This window comes from Ictidomys tridecemlineatus, chromosome 14 (genome assembly GCF_052094955.1).
Source record: "Ictidomys tridecemlineatus isolate mIctTri1 chromosome 14, mIctTri1.hap1, whole genome shotgun sequence".
In the NCBI taxonomy this organism is placed as follows: domain Eukaryota; kingdom Metazoa; phylum Chordata; class Mammalia; order Rodentia; family Sciuridae; genus Ictidomys; species Ictidomys tridecemlineatus.
In genome coordinates this window covers 6,569,377-6,591,222 of record NC_135490.1, presented here as the reverse complement: position 1 = coordinate 6,591,222, position 21,846 = coordinate 6,569,377, and the positions used below count along the sequence as shown (strand labels likewise).

Genomic DNA, 21,846 nt, shown 5'->3' with positions numbered 1-21,846 from the left:
CCAGCAGGAGGAGGTGCAGACATCTCGGGGCATCACCATCTGGTTTGAGCAGGGCTGACAGTGTCCGATTACGTACATAATGTTTACACTTTGAAGAACTTCCATTTGGCGGCCCCAGCCTGGAGATGCAGAAGGGACATCAATTTCATGGTCCTCACTTCTCAGTTCTCTGAATCTTATGAGGCCCTCCTGATCACTACACAAGGAGCAGAGCCTACCATGGGTGATTTGTGCTCAAGGACACTGAGTCAGACTCACGTCTGACTCTGTAGGAACTGCCAGAGGCCTCTAATGAAAGCTGAAAATCAACTGTCTCCAGAGTCGGTCTGTGGGTGAAAGACTGCAGCACACACGGCTGCCACTGCTCACAAGAGAGGAGCCAAAGCACAACACAACAAAAGCCCTCTCGCTCGGGAATGCAGTCATGTAATTCCTCCTTGGCAGAAATGTATGGCTGGCTACAGAACAGAAGGAGCTATCTGACTCTAAACCTCTGCTCTTAATCCCTTAATTAGACCAGGTCCTTCAGAAGGAGCACTGTCGTGGTTGCTGGAGGAAATCAGAGCAAATGCAGACAGGACATCGATGTGCACACACATGCACTCATACACAACTGTGTGTGTGTGCATATGAATACACACAAACACTCATGTGAAGGGCTCAGAGTTTAAAAAGACATTTATTTGTTTATATAAAGAGCCATGATCTGGAATGCTAAAACTGCTCTCCCGGGACAATGACTTGGGGAAATGTGGCGAGAGGGCGAGACTCGGCAATCCACGGGCACGTTGAAGGATATGCCCGAGCTGCGTGGGGCTCACAGCTCTGACTCCAGGCCAAAGAGTTTGCCCGGCAGCACAACAGCGGAGTGGTCGGAAGGCCCGGGCTGGCGGGAGCTCACCTGGAAGCTGCCGCCGCCTCCTCCTCCTCCTTCTTTTTCTTCTTCTTCTTTTTCCTTTTTTTCACCATGGGACCTTCGTTGTCCAGTGTGGCATCTGCAGCCACCTCTGCTGGCCTCTGTGGCTTGTCCTTTGCTCTCCTCTTTTTGGGCTTTAGGGTACAATCCTGGCCACCAGGAGGTTGCACACAGCCCTCAGCAGGGACCTCTGAGTGCTCATCCCCACGGGGCCCTCTGGGCTGCCACTCGGCTGGCCCTGTCTTCTTGGCCACACAGCCCTGGCTCTCGTCCTTTTTAGACCGCTTGGCCTTGGGCTGGGAGTAATTTTCATCATGGTTGTCTGCCGCCTCTTTGTGTTTTTTCTTTCTGCTTTTCCGTTCCACCTGGGTCTCCGAGAGGCCAGGCTGGGGAGCTGGGAGCCGTGGCTTGCTCTGGAGCTGGGCCATCCGGAGGGCAAAGTACTCCTGGATGGTGAAGGCGCTGGTGGTCGTCGTGGAGGGCTCGCTCCCGTCTGCAGTGGAGGGGCTGGGACCATCCTGCTGGGGAAGAGTTAAGAGGTGGTTAAGCTCAGCTGTTCACTCTGCGCAGCAGCCAGAACCCCGCATGGAGCCAGCACACCTGCACCTGGGGGTGAGGCTGAGCAGGCTGCCGTCCCCATGCTGCCCGGCTGCACAGTAGAGCACAATGCACGGTGGCCACACCAAGGGCAGGAGCTAGAAAAGACACCCGAATATAGGAAGCCAGCTGCACGCTGCTTGGGAGAACCTGTGAGCACACACTTCCCCAGCAACCATGCCATAAATGGTGACTCAGTCCCCAGTCTCCCATAAACTAGGGAAACTGCAATGCTGGAGCTCTGGGTCTTTGTTTGGTGTGGATTTTGGCTCCATCCTGGAATACACAGATCCATGCACGCTGATGCAGCGATCTAGCTGTGCCATGTGCAGATTAATCCCCCTGTGAGGACAGGAGCCAATCTCAACCTGGACCTGGCTTGTGGGGAACACCTTTTTTCTCCAGCCAAATAGAGCATGGCCATGTGGCAGCTGCTCCCGGGGAGACGGCACAGTGTTGACGCTCTTGTGTCATCCTCCTCCCTGAACGAGCAGGTCAGTCTGGGGGTCCCCTTCCCTTGGTGGGGATGGGGAGAAGGGAGACGCCCCGTCCCTCTCTGCCACTCATGGCTGTGGTCGCCTTGCTTTTAAACTCGAGGAACTACTCACTTGTAAGTAGCAGCTGAGATGAGGTGAGGTTTGCCTTTTAATTTTAAATAAATCCATTTAGCAGGAAAGCTTGAGAAAGGGGTCAAAATGCCTAGCACAAGAATTTGGGATAAACAATGAACTCCACACCATGTGGCTTGTGGCTGGCTGGCTGCTGGTGGTGGACATGAATGTGTGAAAAAGATCACTTTCTTCAAGTTGAAGACTTCAAGGAATATGCTTTAAGAAAAGCCAACGTCTAGAAAAATCCTGCCCACAGACACAAGTTAAAAAATCAAGTCATAAACTATAACCTTAAAGTCAGGCTCTCCCACTGACCTGGCCCCTTCCTTCGTACTCATTTAGTCTTAGCAAAAGAGGCTGCTGAGCTACCCTTGCGTGCTGGGGCCTGGGGAGGAGTTTCTGAATAAAGGAAGTAATTTCTAAGTCAGGACTCTACTGACTATTCTGACTGGCTGGCAATGCTCTGCTTGTGCAGCTGACTTAATTCTAAACCAACGCACACAAACAGACCCTGTATTTTCTTGTCATAGTGGCTCTCAAAAACCAGCTCAGGGGAATCAAAAGTAATTGTCCTGTTTGACACTCCAGCAGAATCAATATTACATCAAGGGAAACTGGGGCTCAAGTGGCCACTGCCCCAAAATGTCCTTACCAAGGGGTACCTTTATTCTCATCACTACTTATCAAATCAACAGTAACCTCATTTGTATTGCCTCTGAGCTAAAAAATTAAAATCACGTATTCAGTTTTAAAATTTCAAAAAAAAATGTAGAATAGTGGGATAAATATCAAAATTTTGGGAAGAAGTGTCAATGATCTATCAGCATTCAAGTTTTCCTAGAAACACACTAAGTAATTTTGAGAATAAAAAAATAGCTGCTCTGAGAGACAAAATGAGGTCACCTGGCCTTTCTATCCCTGCAGTGCTGACTAGGTGCTGAGGTTCTGCGTGGTGGCATGAGGCACCTTCTCCAGGCTCTCGGTGCTGCCCCATCATGCTGATGGACAAGAAGGACCTCGATGCCCATGTAAGTGCACCCTTCATGACCATCCGGAGCATGAGTGCTGGGAGGGCGGTCCACCCAGGCAGCAGAGGTCTCAGGATGGTTGCTCTGCCACATCAGATCCTAGTCTCCTCATCCTGCCCAGCCATCACTGCCTCCTTAATCCTTGCTTTTAATAGTTTAGTTGGGGGAGCTAACAGTTGGTAGCAATCACACCAAGAAGATTCTTGAGTCAATTGCTGAATTCAGAGGCTCTTTGTAATCCCAGAAGATAGGTTTGTTCCTAACCAGCTCTTCTGGTGACAGAGCTCAGGAACCCCAAGCCACTCACATCAAGCTCAGCAGGTCACAAGACAAGCTACCGAGGTGCCAGCACACAAGTCTTACTTGTCCCCATGTGTAGACAAACAATCTGCCGGGGAGTGCTGGTCAGTGATGGGCCGCACCTGGTCCTCCACAGGAGCAGGTGTGGCCTTTAAAAACCCATGGACACAAGTGAGGAGAATGCAGAGCTCTGGTCCTACAGGAGCAGTGCCCAGGACTCACACTACTCACCTGGAGCGGGAAACCCAATTTCACTAGACTTTATACACTACAGTGAACGGGGACTGAGAAAAGCATCAGTTACTTTTTGAGTATTCTGAAATAGACAATTGGCAGCTTCACAAATGTCCAGTAAACACACAACACATCCTCAAAAAACAGTCTACTATTTTAACATGACTTTCACAATTTTGTCAAAGAATGTTCCAGTTTGCTAATGGTGTTCTAAAAACTAGTAAAATACACTTACAAAACTTGAAAACCTCTGGTTCCATATAAAATACCACCAAGGGAGATGCATCTCACCAATCACCTTGCCAAACATTAACTTCAGCTGAGGGATCCAGGAAATATCTTTTTAAAAATCCCAATTCCTGCTGTCAATTAATGAAAGTCCTTAGACAAATCCTATAACCTCTTTGGGCCTCAAATCCTTCAAGTAAGGTTCAAAATAAGGTTAAATTCGTGACTTCTGCGGTCCCTTGGGCGATCTTGTGGAGCACAGCAGGGAAGGCCTGGAGAAGCAGCACAGGCTGGTAGCAGAGACCCCACCTGGGCCTCAGGCCACCAAGAGGAGCAGGAACAACTGATGGCTGCACTGACACCTGAACAAATGTGTTCACCACCAGACAGGGAGTGCTGGTCCACACACCACACCCAGTACTAGTGTTCCCGAGAGCTCAGAGAGCCAGATGCTGCTCAGTACCAAATCCCATGTAAGAATGCATTTGAAAGAACTGACGCAAAGTAGAAGCTTCACTTAAAATATGAATTTATTTTAAACCTAAGTCCCAAGTCACAGACCCCTGACCATTTAAAGCCAGAAGACCCTCATGGGACTTCAAGCTGAGTCTTGTGAGGAAACTGCACTGAAGTGACCATCCCCAGGAGCACTGAAGAAGGCAGCCAGGCACTCAGTCATGTGGCTCTTGAACAGCTCACAGCCACCCGGGAGAGGCACTCTCTCCACCTTACAGGGGAGGAAGCAGGATTCAAGGCACATCATTTGCAGGTCTCACGGCCAGGGAGTGACAGGAGGGGGACTAGCCACCAGGCTGCCATGTGCAGTGTGCCTGCTCCTTCCCCACCCTACCCTGACTTCTAGCCCATATTGTCACCTTTCCTCCCTTCAGAAGCCATCCCAACACTGAAACACATCATGACCCAGGGACCAGAGTCCATGCCCAGATGAGAGGGACAGAGGCTAAGAAAAAAGTCAACAGAGACACCACTTTTGAAGGAGACAAAAAAACAAAAACAAAAACAAAAACCTCTGTTTGTAATTCATAAAAATAAAAAATATCCTCAAGTCAAGGTTAAGAGTGTCATAATTTGCTGGGCACGGTGGTGCACGTCTGTAGTTATAGCAGCTCGGGAGTCTAAAGCAGGAGGACAGACAGTTCAAAGCCGGTATCTGACAAAGTCTGTTTTAAATCAGGAAGTAAAACCCAAGTCCCACCTTCTACCTGCAGCAAGAATTTCTCTTGAACAGATGCTGAGCAACTGCCATTTGGGAACTCCCAATGCAGGGGGCTGGCTATTGTGGTCTATTCCAATACTAGCTCTCTCTGACTCAGTATCCTCATTGGAAATAGGCAGATTCAAGTGGTTCATGGGTATATAGTATGAGCCAGGTTGAGAGCAGAAGAATCAGAATGCCTGAGCCCGTCTCTGGCAACCTGGGATTGACAACGACAAAATGAAAGTGAGTGGATGGAAGCAAGGGAAAGATGCCCTGCAGAGTGGGAGCACTGAGAGTGAACGTCACACCCTCTCAGGTCCATGGAGGACATCGGAACCATGGATGCCAACTTTTCTCCTACATCTACAGAATTATGAGCTTCTTCTTTGCTTCTTTTAAGTGCTCTATATGGAGGCATGGAAGCTAGAAGCGTTGTCCATAAAGGCTCCTCTGGGCATTGGAGAACTCTGCTCTTGTGACATTCAGACAGGTATGCTGAGATGGATCACCAATAAATGTCCAAATGGAGGGGATTCTTCCTATTCTCATAAAAATGCTGTCAGTCTCTTCTGGGGCAAGGAAAGGAACCAATTTGCAGTGGTGTTTGGAGCAGATGCACCACATGTGTAAAGTCAGACTGTTCACGACAGACACACCTGTCCAGGGACAGGATTTCAGAGGCAAAGCCTTTCAATGCACGGGCCTTCCTCGGATGTTACTACTGATCTGAAGTGGCACGATGATTCAAGCTTTCTGATTTGCACATTGAGACCCAGAGGTCACTGCACAGTCATCCTTTCAATGAACTTTTCTCATTGAAAGAAAAGAGTAGACACCCAGAACTCAAGGGTACTGGGTTTAGCAACTGGGTCATTAGCTCTGCTGGGTATTGCCTGTGATGAGCACACGCCTGCTCCCACTGCAGCCTGTCATCACCATGTGCCGGATTAGTCTGTGAAAAGTTAAGAAAGCTCGGCAAGGGAGTAATCTGAAAAAATGTTCCGTACATCTTCCAGCAGAACAGTTCTGACAAATTATATCTGGAAGGCAGAAATGGCACCCATCCATTTCAGGCAGATAAATCCAAATCCAGGCATGAGGTGACCTCGTGGCTCACAGGATGAAGGTAATGCTGAGACCACTGAGCACCCAGTGTGTGCTCTACACTCTAACTGATGGGGCAGCTGTACTGACTTAACCACTCACTGTGCTGGCCTAAATGTTGTTTTAGGTTCCTCATTTGAACTTCTTGAAGTTAAGTGTAAGACCATTTCCTTCAACAAGTCAGAGCCCTGTGGAACCCTCTCTCATTACTTCCTATGACTGGCAGTTAGTTGCTTCCATCTTCTGTTTTCACATAATTTGCTTTGCAAGCATCTTCCAAAGGAAATAAGTTTCATGAGCAGGGACCATTTCTATTTCATTTGTATTCTATTTCACTCTCTATGGTGAGATTTAAGGAAAGCACCAAACATCAAACCTGACTGGATCAGGGCTGGAAGAGCTCCTGCCACCACCCATTGAACCATATGCTTTGTATTTGTCATCAGGGATCTGTCTGCACGTTAGGCAGGGCCAATGTCAGGAAGGGGTGGGGAGGGTAGGAAGCAAAGAGGAATCAGCAATTTGTAGTACCATCTTCTGAATCATAGAAAACCATTTACTTCTAATTGGATGCAAAATGCTTCCCTCACTCTGCAAGGAATGCACGTGTTCTAGTTGGTGTGCCTGTGGCTTACTCCCTGTGGCCCTTAGCCACACACAGGAACTGGGCCAAATATCCCTGTCTCCCTCAGGTCTATTATTCCACAAGATACCATGGTCACCCTCCTGGGAACAAGCTAACCGGGAAACAGTAAGGTGGTACGGGAACTGTCACCCTCCTGTGGGGTGGGCTGAGTACAGCCATTCTTGCCAGACTGGAGAGCAAGAGAGCTCTCGAGCAGATGGCGCAGAATGTGGCAGTGCCCCTGGAGACGGCCAACAATGGGGAGGAAACTCCACGGAAGCCCAGACAGCAATCTGCGAAGGGCACCTACTTTGTGTCTTGGTCTGACAACATGAGCTCCGGCTGTGGGGAGTCATCACAGAAGGTCGGCCACCGAAAGGCAGGCGGGCAACAGGTCAAAGCTGTTGGTGGAAAGCAGGGATTGTGCCCTGCACCACCACTTCTTTTCCTGCTCTCCGTGTCACCTTCCTGGTTTCATGTATTTCCTTCCTGGTTTCTAAATCAGTGAAAACAGTGTTTTACTGAAAGAGAGCTCCTTTTGTACTCCAGGTGTGAAATCATGAACTCTTATCAAGACACCCATCACTCACATTTGGAATTAGGTTGAAAATACCAAGTCTTGGTAATAACTACCTCAGGGAATATGCCTGGGAGACATAATCCCTTTTAGCATTAGCAAGTGCACAGAGCCTAAACAAATAAATAAACCCCCAACACTGAAGAGCAGTTTTGACTTAAAGCCATATTAAAATCAAACTCTAACAACAGAATGAGAACTATGCCCCATCTGAACTGGAAAATGCAGGGAGGACTGTGTGTGCCCCCACGTGTGCACAGGTACAGGACCACAGCACAGGGCGAAGACCACTCCACAGGAGGTCAGAAAGGCTCTCCCTAGAACATGGACTGACAAACTATGGCTATGGGCTTTTCTCTGTATAGCCCAAGAGCTAAGAATCAGAGTTATTTTCACATTTCTAAATAGTTTGGGGAGGGATCAAAAGAATATTTCATGACATGTGAAAATAATATAACTTTCAAGTTACCAGGGTCCACAAAATTCTGAATTTCATCAGTAAAAAAATTTGTGAAAATATGTTTTCTAATACAAGTACACATAACAGGTACTAAGTAAATATCTGCTAAATAAACACATGTATTATAAAATGAAACAAATTTGTTCTACAACCAGTTGGCTGAATAGCCACCACACTGACAAAAAATTCCAAATCGTTTTAAAACACAGTCATTTATACACAACCAAAAGGATGTATATAAAAGAACCGGCTCCCATTTTTTCATAATCAAGTTAATGATATTTCTGTGACTACTTGTATATAATGGGAAATAGGCAAGTTTATTATAAAATATGATCTGCTTTTGTGAGAATTGTTCAGCTGGCTTTGAATAGTGATGCTGCCAATTCAGATATGTCAAAAAGAAGCTGTAAAGTGCTTCCTTTAAGTGAAAAGGTAAAGGTTCTTAACTTAATAAGGAAGGAAAACAAATTAGATGCTGAGGTTACAAAGATCTATAGTAAAAATAAATCTTGTATTGATGAATTGTGCAGAAGGAAAAAGAAATCCATGCTAGTTTAACTACAGCACCTGAAACCGCACAGACACAGTATGTGATAAGTACTTAGGTTAGGAAAGGGTTCAGGCATCCCCTGGGGGTCCTGAGACATTCATGCCCCTGATGAGGGGGCTACAGAGCCACAGGGAACAGAAGGGCTTCAGGCCTGGACCACATCCTCCATCTGCGCCTCCGGCAGTGATAGAACGCCTCCTGGCTGAATTACGCCTCTCAACAGCAGAGAGGCTGCTGACTGTGCTGGTTTTCAAAAAGGAGTCAAGGAAAGTGTCACACATGAAGTGATCTGACCCCAATCAATGATCTCCTTTTAATAACTGGAATCAGAACTCTGCGAGGAATTCAGACTCCAAGAAAGAAACTGGACACATCTCAGGGAAGAGACTGGGGAACTAGGAAGCTTCTCGCTGGCCTTGGGGAGAGAAATCAACAATGGCAATTCCTCACAGGAATGCCAGTGTTAACAAAGCTGATCATTTATTCCTCCTTCTTCTTTCCCGATTTGCTAGTCAGCTGCTCCGATGACCACTCATGAAGAGAAGCCAACACAGACGAGTTTTACAGGGACGGCTCTGCAGGGCAACCCCCCCTCAAGACCCTGGCCTCAGAACACTGCCTCCCCGAGATCCCAGGATGACATCTCACCAGGCCCTGGCCACCAGAAGACAAATGAGGGCCTCCAGAGCTGGAGAAGATCAATGTCACACAGGCACAACCGAGGACGCAGTCTAAAAATACCCCAAATCGACTGCATTTTGTGATTCTAGGTCAGCTGGTTCTCTCCACCAGCTCTCCAGAGGCGGACAGACAGCTGCAGGAGGGCCCTGCTCCACCTCACCACAGAAGGGATTCTTTAGAGCAAGATCATTTAGATGACAGGAAAAAATGTATGTTTATGGAATACTTTGTCAAAATTATTTTTAAGAAAAAGGCAAATTAATTTAGACTAATATAGTTGGCAAGAAAAACAGGTCCCCTCTCTCATTTTTAAAAATTTTCCTTTTTTTCCTCTCTCAATTCTTACATATTACATGAGGCTATTATTTCTACAGACTCTGTAACTTACAAGAAATCAATGTAACAAGTAAAAATATTTAAAAAATAGTTTTAGAAGTTTTGGTAGAGGAGTTTATTCTTAAAAGGCATTAAAGTTAGAGTAAATTAATTCTGAATTCAGTGAGTTGAGTTCAATGAGTCATGTTTAAATAGTACAAAAATAATATACCATTTCATGTTAAATGTCCTCCTCACAACCAAAAATACACTGGAATAATTCATTTTAGAATAAAAAACAACAACAAGACCAACTATAAAACACTATTAAAGAAAAACCCTAATCCATTAAATCAAGATTACAGTTCAAAGGAGATCAAGAAAAACAAAGTTACTGCTATTAAATATACAATCCCGGAATTACTGCTTCTCTTGATTTTACACAGCTATGATTTTTAAAATTTTATAAGCAGGAAAGACATTAAAACTTGAAAAAGAACAGGAAATACTATCCGCCCCCCCTCAGAATCCAGAAAGATTCCTTAAAGCCATGAGTGGTCTCTTGGATGTGTGTCTGCCTTCCCTAAAGGGCCAGCCCTTGTGGAATACAGTGTCCTAATCAGAGTCTCTCAAACCATGAGGGGTGCAGGGCTAATAGATTTTTTTTTAAACATGCCTTTTTACATCTCCAATCCACCATAGGCCAAGACTTTTGTAAAATATAAGGGGAAAAAAATCAGAACGATTGGGAAAATAAACCTTTCCAAACACAAAACACAAATTCTAATTTATAAAAAGGACTACCAGACACCTCCAAAAGCTATTAAATGCTTACTCTTAACTTCTGCCCTCACCCTGTCCTGGACTGGTCTACACACCTGCTCTGAGTGGGTGCTGCTCCTTACTAGGAAGGCAAGCAGGTGCGCATGTCCACCTGGCCGTCAAAAGACCCAACCACGGCTAACAGAACGTGTGACCGTGGACAGGTCCCTGGTCTCCCTGGGCCTCAGAAAGAACCACTAGCCACAGCCATGGACGCACAGCTACTCATACTGTGTCAAAGGCAGATTGAGTGCCATGTGCCCTTCTTCAGAAGAAATCTTACACAGAAGTCCACCTGCACAAGGCACTGGGAGCTCTGATGTGGCCAGGCTGGTGGGATCCAGAGCTCCTGTCCTAGCACGCAGACTTCCCCTGAGTCCCCTCATGAAGGCTCCTGAGGGGCCTGGAACTGGATGGAACACAATACAGCTGTACTTTTTTTTTCCGTTTGATTTGGTGGGGGGGCTCGGGATTGGACATAGGGGCAACTCGACACTCAGCTACATCTCAGTGAAATCTTTTGAGACAGGATCTTGCTACGACACTAAGGCTGGCCTTGAACTTGTGGTCCTCCTACCGCAGCCTCCCAATTGCTGGGATTCCAGAAGCCCACCACCACACCTGGCACAACAGCTATACTTTTTAAGGTCTGCTGCAATTCTGCCCTTTGTGACAGTTTGGGTGATTTCACAGCACTCAGTGGCAAGAGACTAAGAACCTTTTGAGTAAACTGGGCCTTTAATATTATAAAATACATGTGGTTCTTAAACTTGTCATTAACTTTTGGACTTAGGACAATTTTCTGTCAGAATTCTCCAGTCTATGAATTTCTTCCCAAACTGACAGCAAACATCAGCCCTAGGCTCCCCAATACTGTAAGTCTGAAGTTGCAAACCTGAGGTGCCCAGTGACCGGCAAGGGAGAATCCCAATGCTGGTCCGTGGTGGGGGACAGCGGTGCCCAGACGCTTCACCTGAGGCCCCCCCCCCCACGCTCCTTCTGATGCAGGCAAAAAGCAAGACTCCTTCACCAGCCCTGCCCACTCTCCAAGGAAGGTTCCTTTCACCCCATTTTCATGACATCATGGGCTGAAAATCTGGGAGAGAATGTTATTTCCACTTTCCTGGCAGAAGGGAAGGACAGAAGGAAATGAGCTAGTATTTCACTCTTCTGCATGAGGCCATCTGGGTGTCCATTCCTTATTATCACAAAAGCTCTTAAAACCAGTTGCCAGATCTGTCAACAAACAAAAAGCCAAATCCTTTCAGGCCAAACCTGTGTCTTGGCAAAACTCTAAGCAAACACAGCAGCCTGCCCTGCCCAGCCTGGATGGCCGGCAGCCCTCCCTTGGCCCCGACCCGGCCGCCTGTCCTCTCCTCTCCTCTCCCTCACCAGGGCCTCCTTGCAAAGCTCATCTAGAGGACGTGCACTTTCAGAGGTGCTACCCAACTTTCCAAACACCAGCGACCCACTTTCTCCTGTTCTGGCTCCTCTGGAAAGTGAGGCGGGCCCAGCCCTGTCTCAAGTCCCTGCTGCCAGGAGGTGGCTCGTTTATGTCTCTGGTCCTGGACAGGAAAAGGATGCACTCTCGGCACTGTGTGCTGGGGAGAGATAAGACCTGAGATTTCTGTCCTCAGCCCCTTATCAGCTCTTCCTGCAACCTTCCAGAGCAGACAGCGCCATGACTGCAATAAACTCAGCCAGCTGGGGGGGGGGGGTGCTGGGAGTGGCTGGGGGCCTCGAGGTAGGGAGGGTATAGGATGGGAAGAGAGGAGCGTTTTTTGCACATCTTAAAATGGCATGGCCCAGTGAGAACTGCTATTTTCTTTTTCTAAGCACGGAGTGTTCATCTGTTGTTAAAGCTGCTGCAAAAGGGATGGAGGTTCTGTGTCTTCTGTCCTGGCTGGAATGAGCTACCACGTTGCTTGCTCTGTACCCTGCCCCAAAGCCCTGTGCTACCCGCTCCTGGGCACACGGCGCAGGTGGTCTGCAGCTGGGTCCTCCAGCAGGTGTCTATAAAGCCTAGCAGCGCAGGGCAAACCTTCTACCGGGATGGGGCCCCCATTCAGACAACCTGTGTTTTCTGGGGCCAGGACAAGCTTGCATGCCAGGACAACTCCAGCCCCATACTGCAAAGGAACAAGTGAGGCTAAGTGCCACTCCTGCAAACGCCAACCTGCTGCAGGGCACTGCAGGTTACCCACTCCCTTGGCACCAAGCATCATCCTCTAGAAACCACGCCTCTCTGGGGGGAGGGAGGAGAGGCCAACAAAGCTGCTGTAGAAGGATCTACACTAAGCAGGAAATCTGGGTAAACTGAGTAGTTCTCGAGGTCAAACTGAGACACTAAATCTTAGATTTATTCTGGTCTAAGAGGGTAGGCTTTTGCACATCGATGTATCATACATTTTATATAAAAATGGCAGAAGTGGAGTGGGGAAGGACTGGGTGAGCAGCCCACTATCAACAGCTGCTGGGGACTCGGGAGAGGCCACACTTCCCGGGTGTCTCATTATTAAAACGGGAATATCTGTTCCCAGAGAAACAGCACGCCAAGTCCGAAGGCGCCCCACAACCTAAGCGATCTTTAGGACCAGTGCAAGCAGCAGGGCCGCTGTCTCAGCAGGGGGGATGACTACTGTGAAGATGGAAAATCTGGGAGTTGGGTTCCACTTGAAGTCGGCCTCAAGTTCAAGCTAAAGAGCAGCAAATAAATAACAAATATAATCAAGAGGATTAAAATGGAGAACACAATCAGGAGTCAACAGGTATATGATAAAATCAAATTTAAAAAAAGCAATTCCTAAAAATAAAATGAAAATGAAACTAACTTGTTTCTGTAACCAACTGGTTGAAGAGCCACACACAAAGGAATCACAGTTTTAAAAGTTATTTCTACATACCCAAAAGGATATGCCTTAAAAACAAAAAGAGCTGTACCCCAATCTTCTCAACCCATTTTCTTTCTTTTGTGTATAATCAATTTATTGGCATTATTTCTGAGACTAGTGTATATACTATGGGAAATACACAAATGAATAATGTGGTATAATATCTCAAAATTTGTTATTTTTAGATATACATAGTAGTAGAGTATATTTTGACATGTTATACATACATAGGGTATGACTTGTTCTAATTAGGATCCCACTCCTGTGGTTGTGCATGATGTGGAGTTTCATTTGCAGTGTATTCATATATGAACATAGGAAAGTTAAGTCCAAACATTCTGTTATTCCTATTCCCATCTCCCTCACTTCCCTTCATTCATTCCCCTTTGTCTAATCCACTTAACTTCTATTCTTCACTCCACCCTATTGTGTTAGCATCCCCGTATCAGGGAGAACATTTGGACTTTGTTTTTTTGGGATTAGTTTATTTCACTTAGTATGATAGTCTCCAGATCCATCTATCTACTTGCAAGTCAGAAAGTCATTCTTTTTTATGGCTGAGTAATATTCCATTGTGTATATATACCACATTTTCTTTATCCATTCATCTGTTGAAGGGTACCTAGGTTAATTTTATAGCTTGGATATTGGGAATTGAGCTGCTATAAACATTGATGTGGCTGCATCACTACAGTATGCCAATTTTAAGTGCTTTGGGTAAATACCAAGGAGTGAGATAACTGGGTCAAAATGGTGGTTCCATTCCAAGTTTTCTGAGGAATCTCCACACTGCTTTCCATAGTGGTTTTATCAATTTGCAGTCCCACCAGCAATATACGTGTACCTTTCCCCCCACATCCTTGACAACATTGTTACCTTGTATTCTTGATAACTGCTATTCTGACTGGAGTGAGACGAAATCTCAGTGTAGTTTTAATTTGCATTTCTCTGTTAGAGATGTAAACATTTTTCATATATTTGTTGGCCATTTGTATTTCTTCTGTGAAGTACCTATTCAGTTCCTTTGCCCATTAATTGATTGGGTTATCTATCTATCTATCTATCTATCTATCTATCTATCTATCTATCTATCTATCTATCTATTTTTGAGTTCTTTATATAACCTGGAGGTTAATGCTCTGAGGTGCAGGTGGCAAAGATTTTCTACCCTCTGTAGGCTCTCCATGTTCTTGGTTTCCTTTGCTGTGAAGAAGCTTTTCAGTTTGATATCATCCCATTTATTGATTCTTGATTTCACTTCCTATGCTTCAGGAGTCTTGCTGAGGACGTCGGCTCATAGGCTGACACGATGAAGATCTGGGTCTACATTTTCTTCTATTAGGCGCAGGGTCTGGTCTAATGCCCCAGTCACTGACCCACTGTGAGTCTGAGTTTTGTGCAGGGTGGTATCTCATTCTTAGTGTGGGAAAAGATAAAAGACGAATAAGGTGAAGGCCGTGTGGTTCTGAATTTGAACTGGCATTGTAAGTATAACCCCCCCCCAGTTTCATCTATATAACGAGGTGTAGGAACAAGGATAACTAGAAACAAATGAACAATCCTAATGCCTACATTGTGGTCTCCAAATATAATTCACCACAAAAGAGGAATCTAGGAGAAATGGGTAACTCTAGGTCTGGGCAGCGAATATATGGAGCAGGCCTGGAAACAGACCAGACTGAAAGGAAGTGACCAAATACCACTTGGGGTCATGCCAACAGGATTCGGGTTGTTATTTTCATATAGAAACACCACCAGGTTTTGTATATTGATTTTGTAGCCTGGAATGTTATTGAATTTACTTATAAATCTAACCATTTTTTTTTTTTGTAAAATCTTTGTAGTTTTCTACATATAGGACTATGTCATCTTCTAAAAGAAATAATTTTACTTCTCCTTTCCAATTTGGAGGCCTTCTCTTTCTTTACTGGTCTGAAGGCTCTTGTTAGAACTTTCAGTACTATGTGGAACAGAAGTGGCAAAAGAGGGCATCCTGGCCTTGAACCAGGTCTCAGAAGAAAGCCCGCCAGCCTCTCTCACTAGCTGTTTGGTTAGCTGTGGGGTTTTCTACAAATGTTTTTATTCTGTGTATTCACTGTGTGCAATGTGAGAGACGTGAGGTGATTAACCACAGTGAAACAGATGAGCATCTCTGTTGCCTCCCTTGGCAATACATTCTCCCCATGGCAGGAGCAGCTGTATTGTCATTTAGCAAAAACCCTGAATATGATGCGCTACCCCCAGGTTGCACATTAGATCTTTAAACTTGTTCACCACACTTTGTCTCTTTTGACCTACCTCTCCCAACCTTGCCCTGGGTAACTAGTACTTTACTAGTATTCACTAGTATCACTCCTTTTTATGTTGAGGAACTTGGCTTGATACCTACACCCTATCGAGAGGATGTTAAACTGCTGAATGCCTCTTCTGCACCCACTGAGACAGTCGTGCAGCTTAGTTTCCACTAGGTCCACGTGACACATGGATCATCTGGTTGATGTATATATGCTCAATCAAAGGAGCTGGTAAACTGGATTTCTGCATGCAAAATAATAAAACTAAACCCTTATTTTACTCCATATACAAAAAACTAACTCATAATGGAAGACCTGAAACCATAAAATTCTTAGAAGAAAACACAGGGAGAAAGCTCCTTGATTTTGGCTTTGGCAATGATTTCTTGGATATCACACCAAAAGCTAAGATACAAAAGCAGAAGTAAATAAATGCAATTATATCAAACTGAAGGCTTCTGCACAGAAAAGGACACAATGAAGAAAATAAAACAGCAACATGTGGATTGGGAGATAATACCTGCAAACCATACATCTTATAAATTAATATTAAAAATGCATAAAGAATGCATACAATAAGAAGAAAACATAACCTGATTAAAAATGGGCAAAGGATGTGAACAGAGATCTCTTAAAAGAAGACACAAATAGTCAACACTTGCATAAAGATGGTTAACATCACTAATCATGAGGGAAATGCAGATCAAAGATCACTTTTTATAATAGCTATCAGAGATCACCTCTCACCAGTTAGGATAGCTAGTACAAAAAGATAACAACGGCTAGCAAAGGTGTAGAAAAATCTGTATCCCCAATGATGAGAGCACAGACTGGCACAGCCAGTATGGAAAACATTATGAAGGTTTCCAACAAAATTTAAAATAATTACCATGTGACCCAGCAACCCTCCTTGGGGTACAGAGCAAAGGAGACGAAATCACCACCACATAAAGACAGCAGCCTGAGTATCCACTGACAGATAAATGGAGAAAGAAACACACACACACACACACACACACACACACACACACACGAATATTATTCACCCGAGAAGAGAATCCGTTATTTGGCACATGGATGAACTTGGAAGAAATTATGCTAAATGAAATAAGACACAGAAAGAAAACTATTGTATCATCTCACTTATTTGTGAATTTTTTTTAAAAAAGCCAATAGACAGTAAGATACTAGCTACCCAGGGCAAGGTGGGGAGAGGACGTGGGGAGAGGTAGGTCAAAAGACACAAAGTGGGGGCTGGGGATGTGGCTCAAGCGGTAGCGCGCTCGTCTGGCATGCGTGCAGCCTGGGTTTGATCCTCAGTACCACATACAAATAAAGATGTTGTGTCTGCTGAAAACTAAAAAAATAAATATTAAAAATTCTCTAAAAAAAAAAAAAAAGACACAAAATGTGGTGAACAACCTGGGGGTAGTAGTGCATCATATTCGGGGTTTTTGCTAAATAAGAATACAGCTCTCCTGCCACGGGGAGAATGTGCTGCCAAGGGAGGTGACAGAGATGCTCATCTGTTTCACTGTGGTTAATCTCCTCACTGTCCCTACCTTATAACATCACATTGCACCCAGTAAGCACACAGAATAAAACGTATTTGAAACAAAAGAAAGTACTCAGGAAATGACTGAAGAGGCTTGCACTGGCCAAAGATGGAAAACTGATCATCAATACTGATAATGACTGCAATGCACTGAAACAAATCAGATGTATTTCAAACCATGAGTGAGCCAAAAAAGAAGTCCTGGGTCACCTTTGGAGAATGCTAGAGAACTTCCACATCATTTTGAAAATTGTTAAGAAAATGAATAAAATATTTATTCTGTCTTTCCTATATGAACAGTACCTCCAAATTATTTAATAGTAGATATGTGGAAAATTTCTAGTCCAAATTTCATTCTAAAAATGAAAAAGATATGAAGGGAGAACTCAAAAATTGAAAACACACTAATTAGACAACTTTATTAAAATACACTGATTAGACAACAAGCTGTTCTGGCTCACTTGAAATTTCAGCTCACAGGCAGCTGATTTTCTTCATTAATTTTAAGAAAGTGTCCCCAAGGTATCAGCCTGACAGTCATGGATCCTTTAAAGGATTGCTAAAATGGAATCTAGAATAAAGGGTGGCCAATGATGACAACGTGTCCTGCATCATGAATAATCCAATTCTAAGTTACCAAGATCCACTAAAAAACAAACCGACAGGAAGCCTCTGAATGCCTCTTCTGCACCGACTGAGACAGTCGTGTGGAGGGTGGGGTGGGACCAGAGTGAGGGTGCTCATCTGAAACTAAATGACTGACTTTTACTTTATAAAGCACATGTAATTTTTAAAAAAGATCACAAAGTAAGCAGGCACACACATTCCAAAGTGAAACTTTAAATAATTCTGGAATAAGAATCTGATTGCTGTTTTAAAGCTCATACTCTGACTACAAGTTTCAGTGATGCACAGAAATAACACCAATTGATTTCCATAGTCTATACAATTTCCTGTGAAAGTCGCCTTTTCAGAAGGGCGCTAACAATTTAAATAGGCAAGGTGGCCACCCGAGGGCAGCCCTTCTGCCTATGGAAAAAGAGACCCACAACAACTCCACTGAATACAGGATCCCAGTTCAGGCTCACAAAATGCTTCAAAGCTGGCCCAGGAGAGCCCAGAACCTCCAGGATGCTGAGAGTCCGAATGAGAATGACAAAAGGAGCCCGGGTGCACATCAGGAAGAGGCACCAGCAGACTGGATGCCACCACCGCTGCTGCTTTTGCTTGGAACGACTGTGGGATGCAGGAAATATGAAAATGCGAAGACCAGATAACCAATCAAAGAAGCCCAGACCTTTTCAGCCTGGGGCTCCGTGGCAGAGACAGGCCGCTGCTCCAAGAAACAAGGACTCTGAGTGAACTTCCTGGAGGCTCAGGCTGCCTCGATAAGCAGGAGGGGGCCGCCCCAAATGGAGAACCCACCAACACTCTGCCCTAGTAAACAGAGAGGGCTGAGAACTCAAAACAGGAGTGGGGGAAACAAATCTCAAACTCCTCCAAAGTCCTGGGCTAAAGACTGAATTTTAAACAGAGATTCAAGGTTGTTATTTAAATAAGTTTCAATGGAAGCACATAATTATAAAGACTGCTGAGAATCAAAAACTATGAATTCACACTTAAACCTATTAGTAAGATCTTACTAATTTATTGCTCAATTTAAGCTGCTTCTTGCATTATATTTTGCAGAAGTACATTAACAAGTCAGAATCCTCTTTATTTTAATACTTTATTTGAGAACCAAAGTGTGTAACAGACTGGATTCTTAGATGCCATCCAATAGTGTCTGGTGATAAATTATCCAAATGACTTAATTACAGTTTGAATCCCAAAGAACTCCTAAGACAGAGGTTTATTTGAATTACTTAAAAGCAATGTTTTCAGGTAGTGTTAAGCAATCTAGTGGCTCACTTATGTACAAACATTTGCTGTACTAATTACAATCAGTTCTTATAATAGCAATCCCTTTGGGACAGGTTAAACAATGAGCTGGGGTTGAAGCTGTTTTTTCCTCTAGAACAAAGGTTTTTAAACCCCAAACCCAAACAAGAAAGAAAACCTTGAATACAAATACTTTTCCTAACAGTGAACTAACTAGTGTTGCAAGATCAATTTCAAGTCCTCAATGTGTGAATGTGGTTGCTTGTGTCTGTGTAGGTGTGTGCACAACACCCTCCCCTGTGTGAGGAAGGAGTCAAACATCAGTGACCCTCTGAGAATAGTTCTTTCCTCCTTAGACAAGTAATGGTTTAGGCCTGTTGACATCAAAATAAAATTAAAGATTAATTATTTCAGGACTGAAAAGGTTCTGGGCTGGGTATATTGTCCCCAGACTGAGAGGTTTCCCAAGGCGACAGGGCAGACCCAGGGCATGTGTATGAGCAGCGAGAAGAGGCGTCCATCACTGCTGAAGGTACCAGGCTGCATTGGCACCACTGGTGCCTGTGGCTCACAGTCCTGTCACTTTTTCACATTTTTATGAACTATCCTAAATCATTTGCCTGTTTCTTTGTCAATATATTTAAAGAGCTGTTGAGTTTTTTGATGGCTAGAGAAATTTACTTATTGCATTAGTTTCCATTTTGGTTTTTCTTTTTGTAGCAACTAATCATTTAAGTCTGTCATAGTCAGGTGGGAGAGGATGAATAAATTAGACACAATTTATCACTTGCCACCAGAAGAGGAGCTTTAACCTTGAGGTAAACTTTTGGACAATTAAGCCTCATAAGTGAGTTTCAAGGCCAAACCCACAAACAGCATGAACATGGTCTGAAGCCAATGGAGATGGGAGAGGCCTTGCCGCTGCTCCTGACTCTCCTGCCGTAGGGAGGTTCTTTGACATTCTTTCTAAAATACTACGCAGCTCAGTCTTCTTGGTACACAGGGAATAGTGCTGATAAGAGGTGGGGAGCTGTGCAGTTCCCACGTCATCTTCCCTAGCAAGTGGGCCTGGGCCAGTAGGAGCAGAATGATAACCCTCAGAAGGCGTGGCTGCTGGCCAGGCAGCCTCCACCAACCTGTCCAGAGAAACTTAAGACTAAGCCCTGCTGGCCTGCTCCCAGGTGGAACCTCTCAGATGGCACATCTTTTTGGGAGCAGCTACCTGACCTGAGGTCAGTCCCCACTCCTGGGGGAACTAGGGGCATGGACCAAGTGACTGGTCATTGCAGGGGCACAAAGGACCAGCCCTTCCAAAGACCTGGGCAGTTCTGAAGAGCTCCCTGGAGACGATAAGGACCCTCTACTGAATGTCTCCTCTCCCTGCCCAGCAGTGCCAACATCACCTCCTGTAAGCTTCCTACACACTAGTTCCAGGAACCAGCTGCAACAGCACTTGGACCCAGGGCCCCCACAAGGTGCTCTCATTAGTCATGGGTGGCACCTTGGTGCCCCCTGCAGTGGCAAACCCTGATGTGTGGCTCTATGCCCCACATCTCCGCTACTATCTCAGCAACCACAGCTCAGTGTCCCCTTTCTACTGTCTTTGATCATTTTTAAGACCCTCTAAGTCATGTCCCTCAACTGAGTGAATTATCTCAGGAGGGAGCACTTACATGATAAAGCCACATAGATTTTAAGCCAATTTTAGCCAATTTTTCCCACAAGCTCTGTTATTTTTAATTTGGAACTTTGAAGAAACAACATTTTAATGAATATATAAATTCTGTTGTAACAGAAACATTTGTATTTGACATATTACATTTATGTCTTCTATATGCCATATTACTTCAGAAGAAATTATGATATTAACTATTACCTTTAGATTACGTTCTAAATTATAAGTCAGCAGAAACCATCTACCTGGTAAAGAGACACATGAGGGAAGTCAGTGATAAAAGTAGATCCAAGAGAGATGGTAACTGAAGGATCTGGTGTCGGGCTGGGTACACAGTCAGAGGAGAGAGCTGCCCAGCAGGTGTAAGGCCCTGGCTCTGAGCTCCAGCACAGCCATGGCGAGGAGGAGGAAGAGCAAGAGGAAGAGAGAAGGAGGAAGAGGAGGAGAGGAGGAAAAAGAGGGGGAGAGGAGGAGGAAGAGCAAAGGGAAGGAAAGGGAAAGGGGACAAACAAGAGAAGAGGAGAGGAGGAAGAGGAGGAAGAGGAAGAAGATTCATTGTAGGGTTTCTTTAAAGGATACTATGAAGAGAAAAATCTGTAAAATTCAGAATATGGGAAACTCTGTAGGACAACAAACCCAAAGAATCTTTATCAATTCATTCCAAAGAAAAGAGAGAAGAAATACAAACACACAGGCTCAGTTCACTACAGTGTACAGACCGTGTTAGGATCCTGGTTCTCTACATACACAAACTGAAAAACCATGAGGCCACTGGGCCAACCTGACTACTTGAATAAACTGGAATGTTATTTGATGACACTGAGGAATTTACTGCTCTAGGCTCTGTGGTTGTGCTTAAGAGTCCTTACCTTTTAGAGATATATAATAAATATAGTCAAGGATGTGATGTCTAGGAACTGTTTCCATAATGAGAGAGAGACAAGGAGCTGGAAGAAGACCAGCCGCTAGCTGCCACTGTGAAGCTGGGGAGGCACACGACTCATTATTCCTCCACTCTACACACACTGAAAGCTTCCCATAATAAGAAGTGGCACAAAGTGAACGTCCATCTGCTGGACAGCACGAGGGCAGTTTCTCCTGGAGTGCAGTAGGTAGCCCAAGTGAAAGTGGTCACTCACTGAGTGGCCTACACGAAGCCTGGAAGGTTCCTTTATCATGGAGAAATCAAGAACCGTGAGTTCACAGAAGAAACCGGGCTGGGGGAAACCAGCCCAGCAGAAAGGTGACCCATCTGGGCGCTGACTCAGACAGGAACAGAG

At 44.9% G+C, this 21,846-nt stretch overlaps 1 protein-coding gene across 9 annotated transcripts in view; it reads right to left on the bottom strand.

Moving 5' to 3' along the window:
* Window positions 1–660: 660 nt before the first annotated feature.
* Window positions 661–21,846, bottom strand: part of Pinx1 (PIN2 (TERF1) interacting telomerase inhibitor 1) — a 64,333-nt gene continuing 43,147 nt past the window's right edge. For 5 of the 9 annotated variants that reach the window (XM_005337233.5, XM_040292123.2, XM_078030789.1 and 2 more), the window contains one exon: window positions 661–1,437. In XM_005337233.5, the coding sequence (XP_005337290.2) occupies window positions 898–1,437 (540 nt within the window). In that variant the 3' untranslated portion in view covers window positions 661–897. The remainder of the gene's footprint in view (window positions 1,438–21,846) is intronic. The other 4 variants (XM_005337234.5, XM_078030787.1, XM_078030791.1 and 1 more) reach the window with 3 other exon arrangements.